The sequence below is a fragment of the Leucopleurus acutus genome, assembly GCF_964270905.1.
Source record: "Leucopleurus acutus genome assembly, chromosome: 1".
Classification (NCBI taxonomy): Eukaryota; Metazoa; Chordata; class Mammalia; order Artiodactyla; family Delphinidae; genus Leucopleurus; species Leucopleurus acutus.
This window is the reverse complement of record NC_139142.1, coordinates 121,475,492-121,488,788: the sequence shown is the minus strand read 5'-3', so window position 1 is coordinate 121,488,788 and position 13,297 is coordinate 121,475,492. Positions and strand designations below refer to the sequence as shown.

Below are 13,297 nucleotides of genomic sequence, written 5' to 3'. Positions count from 1 at the left end.
AACAAAATCTAAATATTTACTTAGCTAAATACCAAATCTAATCTTGTCTCTTTCTCCAAAAGTGTAGTGCTAACAAAATTCTAGTGAATTCAAAGTGCCTGACAGTTGGGTTCTTGTTTTACTGTCTCATTATAACTAATTCTGTTTCTTAACTATACAGAAAATAAATTTACCTGATCTGAACATTGTTAATTGATAAAACAAATTAAAAATAGCTTCTAATGAATTAAATATTTTCATGTTATAGTTGTAAGAATTTTACTCACAATCGCCACAGGGTCATTGCTGCGGGTTGCGGCCAGGCTGAACTTTTTCACGTGAGTATTGGTCTCCAGAGCCTTTGCAAATTCCTTCAGGGTTGGAATTGGAATGTTCTAAGATGAGGAAGACACAGATCCTTGATGAATCATTCTGCAGCACCTTCACCCCAAGCTAACGACCAACAGCTTTTAAATACCTTGTATGTTTAGATGTTACCCTTTCTAAAAGACTTTCATCGCCAATTCTCTAGCAACCAACCTATCCTAAGCCAAATAGCACCACTTAGTGTCCAATAAGGGAATCTAACACAATGTGACATTCTGGTATCACTTCTGTTTACCCTACTGTCCAAATTATGCATACAGCACACTTTCCTCTTTCCTTCTTTCATTGTCTGTATTTTAGCCAGACTGACCTGCTTGCCATTCTTTTACTATCCCATGGTCTTTCTTTCGTCCATACCTTTAGATATGCTTTTCCTTTTGCCTAGAAATTCCTTTATCCTTTGCTCTAATTCCTACTCAGCCTTCAAGACCCAGCAGAAATATCACCTCCTTGGTTTATTGGCTCTCCTAGGCAGGATCAAAATTTTCCTTACACACAATTCCACATGTGGGGGCTGACCACATCATGTAATTATTCGCTTAGTGTTTTTCTCGTAATTTAAGTTCTTCAGAATGAATACCGCATGACTCTTACTTCCTCTTCCATGGCACTTAGCCTAGTACTGGGCACTGGGGAGGCAGACAATATAGGGCACAGCTAGAGGCTAATGTGAGTTTACAGAGTACTACAGGCCAGCTCTGTGACTGTGGGCAACTGAACCTCTTTAAGTCCCACTAAGGATTCAATGAGATAATGAATTTCAAGTATTTAGCAAAGGATATGGCACATAACGAGTACTGAATAAAAATTAGTTAATATTATTAAATGCTAGAAACTGGCCCAAAAAGAATGAACAAAAAAGATGTCAGGCAGTGCTCTCTCTCTCTCTCTCTCTCTCTCTCTCTCTCACACACACACACACACACACACACACACACACACACACATCTTACCCTCCCTTTGAGAGTGACATGACTTATGGTCAAAGCAGAAGTGACAATGTGTGACTTCAGAGAATAGGTCATAAAAGGCACTGTGGTTTCCAGCTTAGTCTCTCTTTTTTTCTCTTGGATCACTTGCGCTGGGGGAAGCCAGTTGTCATGATGTGAGGACACTCAGGCAGTCCTACTGAGAGATCCACGTTCTGAGAAACTGAGGCCTCCTGCCAACAGATACATGACTGCGCCATCTTGGAAATGGATTTCTGTGCCCTCGTCAAGCCTTCACACAAGTGCAGCTCTGGCTGACAGCTTTACTATAGCCTCATTTGAGACCCTGAGCCACAGCAACCCAGCCCAGTTACTCCCATATTCCTGACACTCAGAAATTATGTGAAATAATAACTGTTTGTTGTTTTGGAGTAATTTGTTACTCAGCAATAGATAGCTAATACACTGTGTATAACACAAGTACTGTGATTCTTTTCAAAGAATTCTAGGAATCACTCTTTTTTAAAAACCCACTTCTTTCAAATAGGATATTGTGCCTCAAAATCCAGTGAGTACAAAGGATTTTAAACAGGTGTAAAACAGGCAATCAGTCATCTCCAGTAAGTTTTCTGACCTCAACGGATAACAATTGTAATAAAATACCTTAATGTTGTTGAGGTTGACCTCTTGCAGGCTGGGGTCATTGGCTTTCATCTGCTGCAGACTTACTTCCACATTTGTGGGATTGGGTGGTTCCTCAAATACTGGCTTGACCTTTTCACCTTTGACCACATCTAAGACACAAGTTTTAATTTTAAAAATAAAACATAAGGGCTCTCCCATAAAAATCAGAGATGACGTCCCCCAAAATGACCTTCCTTTCATAAGCTCTGATTCCAATAATACTCCGATATCAATGACAGTAAGCTTACTCTCAACTAAGCAAGCACAGGAATGGTATGATTCTGAGTTACAGCCTCAAAGGTGGGTGTTTTTCACCTGCTATCAGAAGTCTCAGTGGCTAATGCTCCATGGGGCCAAAAGTGCAGGAGGCCCTACAGCAAACTCTAACACCCAAAAGAATATCCGTGGGTAGTTACTGCTGCTCCACATGGACTTCTTTCAGACTATAATAACCAAACCAAAGAATCTAAGATGCAAAAATATGAGTCTCTTTTTTTTTTTTTTTTTTTTTTTGGTACGTGGGCCTCTCACTGCCGCGGCCTCTCCCGTTGCGGAGCACAGGCTCCGGACGCGCAGGCTCCGCAGCATGTGGGATCTTCCCGGACTGGGGCACCATCCCGTGTCCCCTGCATCAGCAGGCGGACTCTCAACCGCTGCGCCACCAGGGAAGCCCAAAAATGAGTCTCTTTATTTCCCAAACCTTAATCCTCCCCTGGCCCACTGTCCTCTGAGTTCCATTTTGGAGCTTTAATTTTGAGGATGGTATGGGAAGAGAAAGGAATAGAAAAGAAGAATGGAAGAATTCTCAAAAGCAGTTAACAGAAAATGTTTGCAATATGTGTAACATACAAAGGATTCATATCCCAAGATACACAGAGCTCCTTCAAGTCAATAATACAACCCAATCGAAAATGAACAACTAATGATCAGAGGAATCTCTATCAGTCAACCAAAAAAGATAATAAGTAATTAAGCTCTGAAATTTTAAAATAAGATACCATTTGATTAGCCAATAAATGTAAAAAGAAAATATTCAGAGTTGGCAACAATGTGGAGGAAAAAGCATCCTCATACATTGTTGGTGGGAATGTAAACTGGTACAAATTTTCTGGAAAAGTAATTTGGCATTATCTATTTTTTTTAATTTATTTTATTTATTTTTATTTTTGGTTGCGTTGGGTCTTCGTTGCAGTGCGCGGGCTTCTCATTGCAGTGGCTTCTCTTATTGAGAAGCATGGCGCGCGGGCTTCAGTAGTTGTGGCGCACAGGCTTAGCTGCTCCACGGCATGTGGGATCTGCCTGGGCCAGGGCTCAAACCCGTGTCCCCTGCATAGGCAGGAGGATTCTTAACCACTGCCAGGGAAACCCGGCATTATCTATTAAAATATAAAATGTGGATACTTTACAACCCAGTAATTCTATATCTAAAAGTCTAATCTACAGAAAAAGTAGCATGAATATATGAAGATATATATTTATGGATGTTCACTGATACGTTACTTATGACAGCAAAACATGATAAACAAAATGTCCATCAAGGGCTTCCCTGGTGGCGCAATGGTTGAGAATCTGCCTGCCAATGCAGGGGACACAGGTTCGAGCCCTGGTCTGGGAAGATTCCACATGCCATGGAGCACCTAGGCCCGTGAGCCACAACCACTGAGCCTGCACGTCTGGAGCCTGTGCTCCACAACAAGAGAGGCCGCGATAGTGAGAGGTCCGCGCACCGCGATGAAGAGTGGCCCCCGCTCGCAGCAACTGGAGAAAGCCCTCACACAGAAACAAAGACCCAACACAGCCAAAAATACATAAAAAAATAAAATTAAAAAAGTCCATCAATGCAAAAATGGTAAACAAGTTATAGCATAATCACATAATACAAGGCGATCTATTCATTAGAAGAATAAGGTAAACCTACAGGTATTTATAAGAGAAGAGAATCACAACTTGAAAAAAATGTTAATGAAAAATGAAATACTTAGGTATAAATCTAACTACATATATGTATATGTATATACATATGTGTGTGTGTATGTGTATATATATATATATATAAAATCTGCATGAAGAAAACTACAAACCTGTACTGAAAGAAATCAAAGAACTAAATGGAGAGATATTCCATGGATAGATTCAATATTGTCAAGATGTCAGTTCTTCCCAAATTGACCTATAGATTCAATGCAATCCCAATCAAAATTCCAGAAAGTTATTTTGTAGATATCAAAAAACTGATTCTAGGGCTTCGCTGGTGGTGCAGTGGTTGAGAGTCCGCCTGCCGATGCAGGGGACGCGGGTTCGTGCCCCGGTCCGGGAAGATCCCACATGCCGCGGAGCGGCTGGGCCCGTGAGCCATGGCCGCTGAGCCTGCGCGTCCGGAGCCTGTGCTCCGCAACGGGAGAGGCCGCGGCCGTGAGAGGCCCGCGTACTGCAAAAAAACAAAAACTGATTCTAAAGTTTATATAGAGAGGCAAAATACTCAGAATAGCCAACACAATACTGAAAGAGAAGAACAAAATTAGAGAACTGACACTATCCAAATTCAAGACTTAAAGCTACAGAAAGCAAGACAGTGTGATATTGGTGAAAATATACAAATAGATCAATGGAACAGAATAGAGAATCCATAAAGAGACCCACATAAATATAGTCAACTGATCTTTGACAAATGAGCAAAGGTAATACAGTGGAGAAAAGAATAGTCTTTCAACAAATGATGCTGGAACAACTGGATATCCACATGGAAAAAAAAGGTGAATCTAGGCACAGACCTTACACCCTTCACAAAAATTAACTCAAAATGGATCACAGACCTAAATATAAAATGCAAAACTATGAGATAGATAACATAGGATAAAATCTAGATGACCTTGGGTTTGGAGATGAATTTTTAGACACAGCCCCAAAGGCACAATCCATGAAAGGAAGAACTGATAACCTGGATTGCATTAAAATAAAAAATTTCCGCCCTGCGAAAAATACTCTCAAGAAAATGAGGAGATGAACCACAGACTGCGAGAAAATGTTTGCAAAAGACATATCTGATAGGGCTTCTCTTGTGGCGCAGTGGTTGAGAGTCCACCTGCCGATGCAGGGGACACGGGTTCGTGCCCCAGTCCGGGACGATCCCACATGCCGCGGAGCGGATGGGCCCGTGAGCCACGGCCGCTGAGCGTGCGCGTCCAGAGCCTGTGCTCCGCAATGGGAGAGGCCACAACAGTGAGAGGCCCGCGTACCGCAAAGAAAAAAAAAAAAACACATATCTGATAGACTCACAAATGTAGCGAACAGACTAGTGGTTACCAGTAGGGAGAGGGAAAGGGGAGGGGCAAAATAGGGGTAGAGGGGAAAAAAAGGGTTATTATGGGATTGTTTGAAATCATGTGTACGAAACTTTTGAAATTTGTAAAGCACTATAGAATTTTTAAAAATCTTTCATTCATTAAAAAAAAAAATCAGAAAAAAAGACACATCTGATAAAGGACTTATCCAATACATACAAAGAACTCTTGAAACTCAACAATAAGAAAACAACCTGATTATTAAAATGGGCCAAAGAACTTAACAGATATCTCACCAAAGAAGATATACAAATGACAAATATGCATATGAAAAGATGTTCCACATCATATTTGTCAGGGAAATGCAAATTAAAGTAATGAGATACCACTACACATCTATTAGAATGCCCAAAGTCTGGAACCCTGGCAAAACCAAATGCTGGTGAGGGTGTGGAGCAACAGGAACTCTCATTCTTTGCTAGTGGAAATCCAAAATGGTACAGCCATTTTGGAAGACAGTTTTGTGGTTTCTCACAAAACCAAACGCATTGCCGTAAGATCCAGCAATCAGGCTCCTTGACATTTACCCAAAGGAGCTGAAAAGTTATGTCTAAAACCTGAACACAGATATTTATAGCAGCTTTATTCATAATTTCCAAAATTTGGAAGCAACCAAGATGTCCTTCAGTAGGTGAATTGATAAATAAACTGTGGTATATCCAGATAACAGAATACTATTCAGCATTACAAAGAAATGATCTATCTCTACCATATGACTCAGCAATTCCACTACTCGGTTTATGTCTGAAAAAAACAAAAACACTAACTTAAAAAGATACATGCACCCCATTGTTCATAGCAGCATTATTTACAATTGCCAAGATATGGAAGCAACCTAAGTGTACATCAACAGATGAATGGATAATATATATGGAATACTACTCAGTCATAATAAAGAATGAAATTTTACCATTTACAACAACATGGATGAACTTGGAGGGTATTATGTTAAGTGAAATAAGTCAGACAGAGAAAGACAAATCCTGTATGATGTCACTTATGTGTGGAATCTAAAAAATAAAACAAATTAGTGAGTATAACAAAAAGGACAGACTCACAGATACATAGAACAAACTAGTGGTTACCAGTGGGGAGAGGGAAGAGGGGAGGGGCAAGATGGGGGAGGGGATTAAGAAGTACAAATAAATAAACTACAGGGATATATTATACAACACAGGGAATATAGCCAATATTTTATAATAACTATAAATGGAGTATAACCTTTAAAAATTGTGAATCACTAAGTTGTATACCTGTAACATGTAATATTGTACATCAGCTATATCTCAATAAAAAAAATAAATGATCTATGAAGCCATGAAAAGACATAGAGCAACCTTAAATGCATATTATTAAGTAAAAGAAGCCAGTCTGAATAGGCTACATACTGTATGATTCCAACTATATGACATTCTGGAAAAGGCAAAATGATGGAGACAAAAGATCAGGGGTTGCCAGAGGTTAGCAGGGAAGGAGAAGTAAATAGGCAGAGCACAGAGGAATTTTAGGGCAGTGAAACTACTCTGCCTGATACTGTAATGGGAAACATGCCATTGTTAATTTGTCCAAACCCAGAGAATGTACAACTCCAAGAGTGAGCCCTAATGTAAACTATGGACTCGGTGATAACGATGTGTCAACGTAAGTTCATCAACTGTAAAAAACCATACCACTCTGTGCAGCATGTTGATAATGGGGGAGGCTGTGCATGTGGAGGGTCAGGGGGTATATGGGAAATCTCTGTGCCTTTCTCTCAATTTTGCCATGAACACAAAACGGCTCTAAAAAAATTAAGTCTTTTAAAAAGTTAATGATATGTGTGTGTATGTGTATGTATAAAAACCCAGAAGGTTATGCACCAGACTTTTAATAACAAACATGTTGTCAGAATGTTACCCTTTGATACTGAAATTAAAAGGATGAACACTTTGCATCTGTATGCATAAGAAAACAGAAGGTAAATAAAAGGAATATTGCTCATTGTCTGGGTAAATTACCCTGTATAAACAGCAACTGATAAATAGACTGCTGAGACTAGAAAGCATTGCCCAAATCACCGTCAAAGAGAATAAAATACAATTAATCTAAGAAAAGCTGTGATCTTCTGTGCGTTTTCATAGTACCTGGATCACACTGTACTGAAATTACCTCATTACTGATCCATCCCTCCCACGGATAGATAAGTTCCTTTGGGCAGGGACCACCTTTTGTACCTAAGCCTAGAACATTCCTGCAACAGCAGGTATTTAGTAAATGACTGACGAATGAGTGAGAGAGTCTAATGAATTGTACGTTTCTCCAGAAAATGGTGACATAGAAGATAGCGGTCTGGTACATTCTGTGCCAGCAAGTCCATGCCAGTGTGTCTTTCATGCTCTCCGGGGGAAGCAGGTATTCAAATTCTAATGACAAACATCCGTTACTGAGACAAAAAGGCACTCGAATAGAGTAGGAAACTTATCTGATACCAGAGTTGATTAAAACATCGTTAAGAACATAAAACTCTGCATTCTGTGCTAAGCAACCTTTTTGTTTGTTTGTTTGTTTTTGTTTTTTGCGGTACGCAGGCCTCTCACTACCGTGGCCTCTCCCGTTGCTGAGCACAGGCTCCGGACACGCAGGCTCAGTGGCCATGGCTCACGGGCCCAGCCGCTCCGCGGCATGTGGGATCTTCCCGGACTGGGGCACGAACCCATATCCCCTGCATCGGCAGGCGGACTCTCAACCACTGCGTCACCAGGGAAGCCCTAAGCAACCTTTTTTATCAGTAATTTTCTCTTTTGACTGAACAGACCTATCAAGACAGTGTGTTCTGGGCAAAACACTGATTGGTACTAGTTACGCTGCCGGACAGAGCTCCCAGTACTGGCTAGTCTATCCTGGTTTGACTGCTCAGAGCCTAGTGATCCTTGGTGAACTGGCAAAAACCACCTTCAAAGCCTAAAAGAATTCTGGACTCCCCAGGGGGCCCAGTCAACAGGCCTCTTTCCTACCAGCAACACCCGGAGGCTCCCAAGTTTCATAAAACCACAGATTTCACGTCAGCTTACTTCTCACATGCCCTTTGCCGCCTTTCGTGCTGGCCGTTTCTTCATCAAACTTGGGATTGTTGAGCAAATTGTGTACTCCAAGAACAGCTGAAAGCAAAGATAATCAGTGAATAAACCTTAAGTTTGAGAAAGCGTGTTAAGATGTCCATATTGTTAATCTGCCCCTCGAAGAACAATTCGTCATATCATAAAGATAAGTCTCCAGACCCTCTTGCCTTGCAAAGTGAATGACACATTTATAGTATGAAACAAGCTTATTTTAAAAAAAAAAGAAACCCTCCTCCCAAGACCACTGGCAATCTTCACATGTCCTTCTACATCTATACATGTAGAATCATGTAGGATCTGAGGGACAATGGTCTCGTCATAGCTCCACACTGAAAACCTGCATAGATGTCCTAGTTAAGTAGATTCATCCCTTATGTTTTCTCATCTGTAAAATGTGAACGCAGGACTGAGTCTAAGGATAGTTTAAGATCTAACATAATACATACTACGGCATGTAGTTTTTCCAGAGACAAAGAGTAGAAAGATCATGGGCCTTTTCCAATGTAAGCCTCCCCATCTCTCCCATCTGTCAGTACCAAAAAGAGTGGTTCTTTTCCCATCTAGAACATCCCAGGGTGGGAAATAAGAGATGTCAACAATAAAAAGTCAGATAAGCAGGCTGAGATTTTTGAGTCTCTTGTACTACATGGAACTTACACCAGGGGGCAGTACAGTATGCAGGGGACAGCACGGGGTGACAACACTGAGCATGCTCTAACTCCAACTGCCCAGCTTTCCCGTTGCTAAGGAAATTCCAGGTGAGAAATTACAGGTGGCCGCCTGGGGAAGGATCCCAGAAGAGTCTGCCAACAGGTGGCAGAGGCGCACCTGAGCTCCTCACGCACTGTAATCTATACCTTAGAAGGAGGGGGGCAGCCCGTACAGCTGAGAAAGGGCAAATGCTCAGAACCAGCGAGTCTAGGGGTTGAGAGTGACAGTCAGGAGCAGTCAGCCAGAGCTTAAATCCAAGCTCTGTCACATACTATCTGTATGACTTGAGAAGTTGTTAAATGCCTCTGAGCCTTAGTTTCCCCATCTGTAAAATAGGGATAATAATTACACTTTACCTACTACAAAGGTTAAATGACTTCCTATGTGTTAGATGCAGGTGCCTCAACTCCTGCAGTGACTTCTGAGAGGGTTTCAAATGTGTGAGCTTAATACTGACCACTGATATCATCACAGAAGGAATGAAAATGTAGCTGAGATGGATGGCATGCTATTAGAATAAGGCATAACTGGTGCTCCTGGGAGGAAGGAGATTATGATTACTTACGTATTCCAATGGAATAACAACGTGAGAATTCTTGCCAAAGCTGTGGACTGTTTCTCAAAGCACCTCTATCCTGGGAGGACCTAATGACCCTAATGATCCAAATTTCCACCCAATGAGTACACAACTATGCTGGTACACGCATGGAATCTTTTTCAAAGGAAATGTAAGAAACAGGAGGGGACTTAGGTACGAGGGTGAGAGACTTTTCATTACATATTCTTTTGTACTATTTGGGGTTTTTTTTTCTATCTGTACGTATAACCAATTCACATAATTATTATAATTACTGTGTTGTTGCTATTGTTAAGAAAACTAGAAAAAATCAGCAGAGTGGCTGAATACGGATTTACTTTACTGGGGAAATGTAACAATAAATTGGTCCTGTTCCATGGTTAGGCTAACAGAATCAAAATTGAACAGTGACTGTGGGGAAGAACAAGAAATTTTGTGATGGAAACGGAAATTCTGTGATGATAAAATGCCAAATGGGGAGCTTCCCTGGTGGCACAGTGGTTGAGAGTCCGCCTGCCGACATAGGGGACACGGGTTCGTGCCCTGGTCCGGGAAGATCCCACATGCCGCGGAGCAGATGAGCCCGTGAGCCATGGCCGCTGAGCCTGCGCATCCGGAGCCTGTGCTCCGCAGCGGAAGAGGCCACAACAGTGAGAGGCCCGCGTACCGCAAAAAAAAAAAAAAAAAAAAAGCCAAATGTGAAGCTCTTTAGAAAGCATAAGCACTGTAATTTTATTCAGTTCTGAATACTCCTTCATATTTATTCTCTTTGATTTCTCACAGTAACTCTCGGATTTTGTACGACCGGTACTGTTGGGAGTATTTTACAGGTGAAATATGATTTTACATTCTATAGCTGAGATACAGCAAAATGTTTGCCCAGAGAGGTTTAAGTCACCTGCATCCAGCCTTATAGCTGCCTAATGGCTGAACTCAACCTGGTATCACAGTAACAATCAATAGTTACACAGGAGCTCAAAGGCTGCTGCCAGGAGGGTCAGTGCCCATCTGGAGGTCACAAAGCCAGACAGGAAAGTTTCCCAGAGCTGAGGACTAACCTGCAAGATCGTAGAGTTCAGTGTCGGAGGCGCTGGCCAAAGCTTCTTCCAGTTCTGGGTCAAGGGTCACTTTTTCTTCTTTATGAGTTTCTATGGGCTTTTCTTTGGGGATAAAGACTCTCCCTTTAAATCAGAAGAAAAACAAAAACCATTGTGTGCTGCTGCCGTGTTGTAGGGTAAGTGAACTAACCAGAGAATGTGCAGCTCTGGCCATTAAGAGTTGAAGCATTAGACCACTGCACATCTAACTGGGACTCCTTAATTTCTGGGATGATGCCCATATCAATAATCCACTATTAGAGGAAGGAAGGTCAGAGGAGGAATCCTGCATTCTGCAACACAGAGATCTGAGGCGGCAGAGAGGGAAACAGGGGCTTCTACCTCCCTATCATGGGCAGCATTGCCCTTAGACCTGAGCAAGAGGGGCCCTGCCATGAGCCCTCTGCTCTAGAGGGGCCCAATTCTGGTCTCTTCTGGATGTACACCCGTCCTCACTGCCTGCATCCCACTGAGGGAGGAGTCACGGGGACAAAGGGACATTCCATCCAGAATACAGGCCACCTGCTAGATTATACCCCAGGCACCTGGGGCCCTGCAATTCCCTGCCAAAGAGCCCTGAACCTGCTTCCAGGGCCTGCATGAGTCCCTTCCCCATGTCCATCCTCCTGAAGGCAGGTCACACTTCTGGGGCGTGTACCCACGGGCCAACAGGATGCCGTCTGTGAGTGAGTATGGATGAAGCTTGGATATGTAGGCTGGGGTGTCAGCCATGGTGCTTGAGGCCTTGGCAGTGCAGGGTGGACCCATATCCCTATGTGGAACTCCTGGAAGTCCAAGAATATTGGCTTAGGTAGGAGGACAGCACATATTTTAACAGCTTATTAGCTTTTACATATTTATAAAAATGGCACATGGACTTCTATTTGTATTCTTGCCTTGGATCCTGCATATGGGGGGCAGATGCGTCCAAACAGCCCCAGGGGCTCCTGAGATCCCCCTCCTAGAGTTTTCCTCCTACCAACTGAGATTGTAGGCAACGAGCATGCTCTATCTAGGGTACCTGACTAGTGTTGTGACCTGGAGACACAGTCGCCTTTCTAGAGCACATCCAAGTCTGCCTGACTTAAAAGGAAAAATCAGGGTTGTCATATTTAGAGATGTGGAGTTCTGAGCAGCAACACGCTGTGCTACCCAAATACGCATTCTCTGCCATCACCTCCCACTGCATCCTGTCAGTCTGATTCCATTTATTTTGCCCCCTACTCACTTCTGAATATGCTGAAATCTATAGCACCACCACCGCCCACCCCCCCCAACCAGCCCAAACGTCTGGACTGATGATCGCAGTTCTGGGAGGATGGCACATGACCTTCTCCTAACTTCCAGCCAGGCCAACACAGCCACATCCGACGTGTGCAGTGGCTCCTCGAGGTAAACCCAGGCCACTACAGAGCCACCATAGGATACCCCAGACCTACTCACACTCTTTTCCAATTCCTCCCAGCTGTGACTCTTGGTTTCCCCCTTTGTTGGAGCGGCTCTTACCTATTGGCATCATCTTTGAAATTGGCCTCTTCCATTTTGATTGCTGGAGGTCCCTGAAGACTCACCCCTCTATTGCTTTTCCTCTTTGTCACCTTAGAACAGACAGCTGGCTCCAGCTTCAGACAATCAGAACCCAAGCTCTTGCCAGGTCTCCTGGGCTAGCCTGGCCATCCCCACTCTCATGGGAAAGGAAAGGGTCATAACCCAAGTCAAGTACTCCCTCATGAAAACTCTCCAGGAGCCTCCCCTGGTTACAGGGCTACAGACTTCCTGCTGGTTTACCAGACCTTCAAATGGTTGGATACATCAACGGGGGCCAGGCAGAACTGGGCACCCCAAAGAGGCACCACTGCTGTGGTCAGTCTGGGGTATCCTGACCACAAGGTCTCTATCACTGACCATCACATAAGCTACCACATTTCCCAGAAAGAAGGGAAACAGACTGGGAAACAAAACAGGAAAACAGCCAGAGAACAGAAAAGGAAAAAAAATCAAATAAATCAATCAATCAATAACATCTCAGACACCAAGCCTCCTCCCAGACTTTTGCATAGTGTCTGCAGTCCGAAGTATGTTCTTTCTGGTGCCAAGATCTTGGATCCAGAGTCGAAACAGGGTTTCTGAGTTCCTAACTCCTTGGTACCATTTAGGATTACTCTGAACGCTAGGTGCGCAGGTGGCCCAGCTACCAGTATTCAGGAGAACTGCTACTGCATATCCATTCCTGGGGTCTCACCGAACGAGAAGCTCTAAATGAATAATGTAGCCTAGCAACCTGAAGGCCCAGGGCACCTGGCATTCAGAACTGAGGCTGGGCAGTCCCTCTCCCGAAGCCCTCACCACAGCTCCTGCATCACCGCTGTCCTTCCAGGGGCCCTGCACATGCCTCGCTCTGATCGTTCCGCTCTTTCTGGAAAACCTGCTCTCTGCTCATTGAGCTCAATCATGCTGCTTCTCAGCCTTCTCCTAAGCTCCCTGGTGCAGCTGT

At 43.2% G+C, this 13,297-nt stretch overlaps 1 protein-coding gene across 1 annotated transcript in view; it reads right to left on the bottom strand.

The window, feature by feature from the left end:
* TMOD2 (tropomodulin 2) overlaps positions 1–13,297 on the bottom strand; it is a 47,534-nt gene that overhangs the window by 17,093 nt on the left and 17,144 nt on the right. Inside the window, exons 4-7 of the mRNA XM_082841340.1 lie at positions 10,765–10,887; positions 8,371–8,457; positions 1,959–2,089; positions 267–374 (exon numbers count right to left, since the gene is read on the bottom strand). Of these exons, the coding sequence (XP_082697466.1) occupies positions 267–374; positions 1,959–2,089; positions 8,371–8,457; positions 10,765–10,887 (449 nt within the window). The remainder of the gene's footprint in view (positions 1–266; positions 375–1,958; positions 2,090–8,370; positions 8,458–10,764; positions 10,888–13,297) is intronic.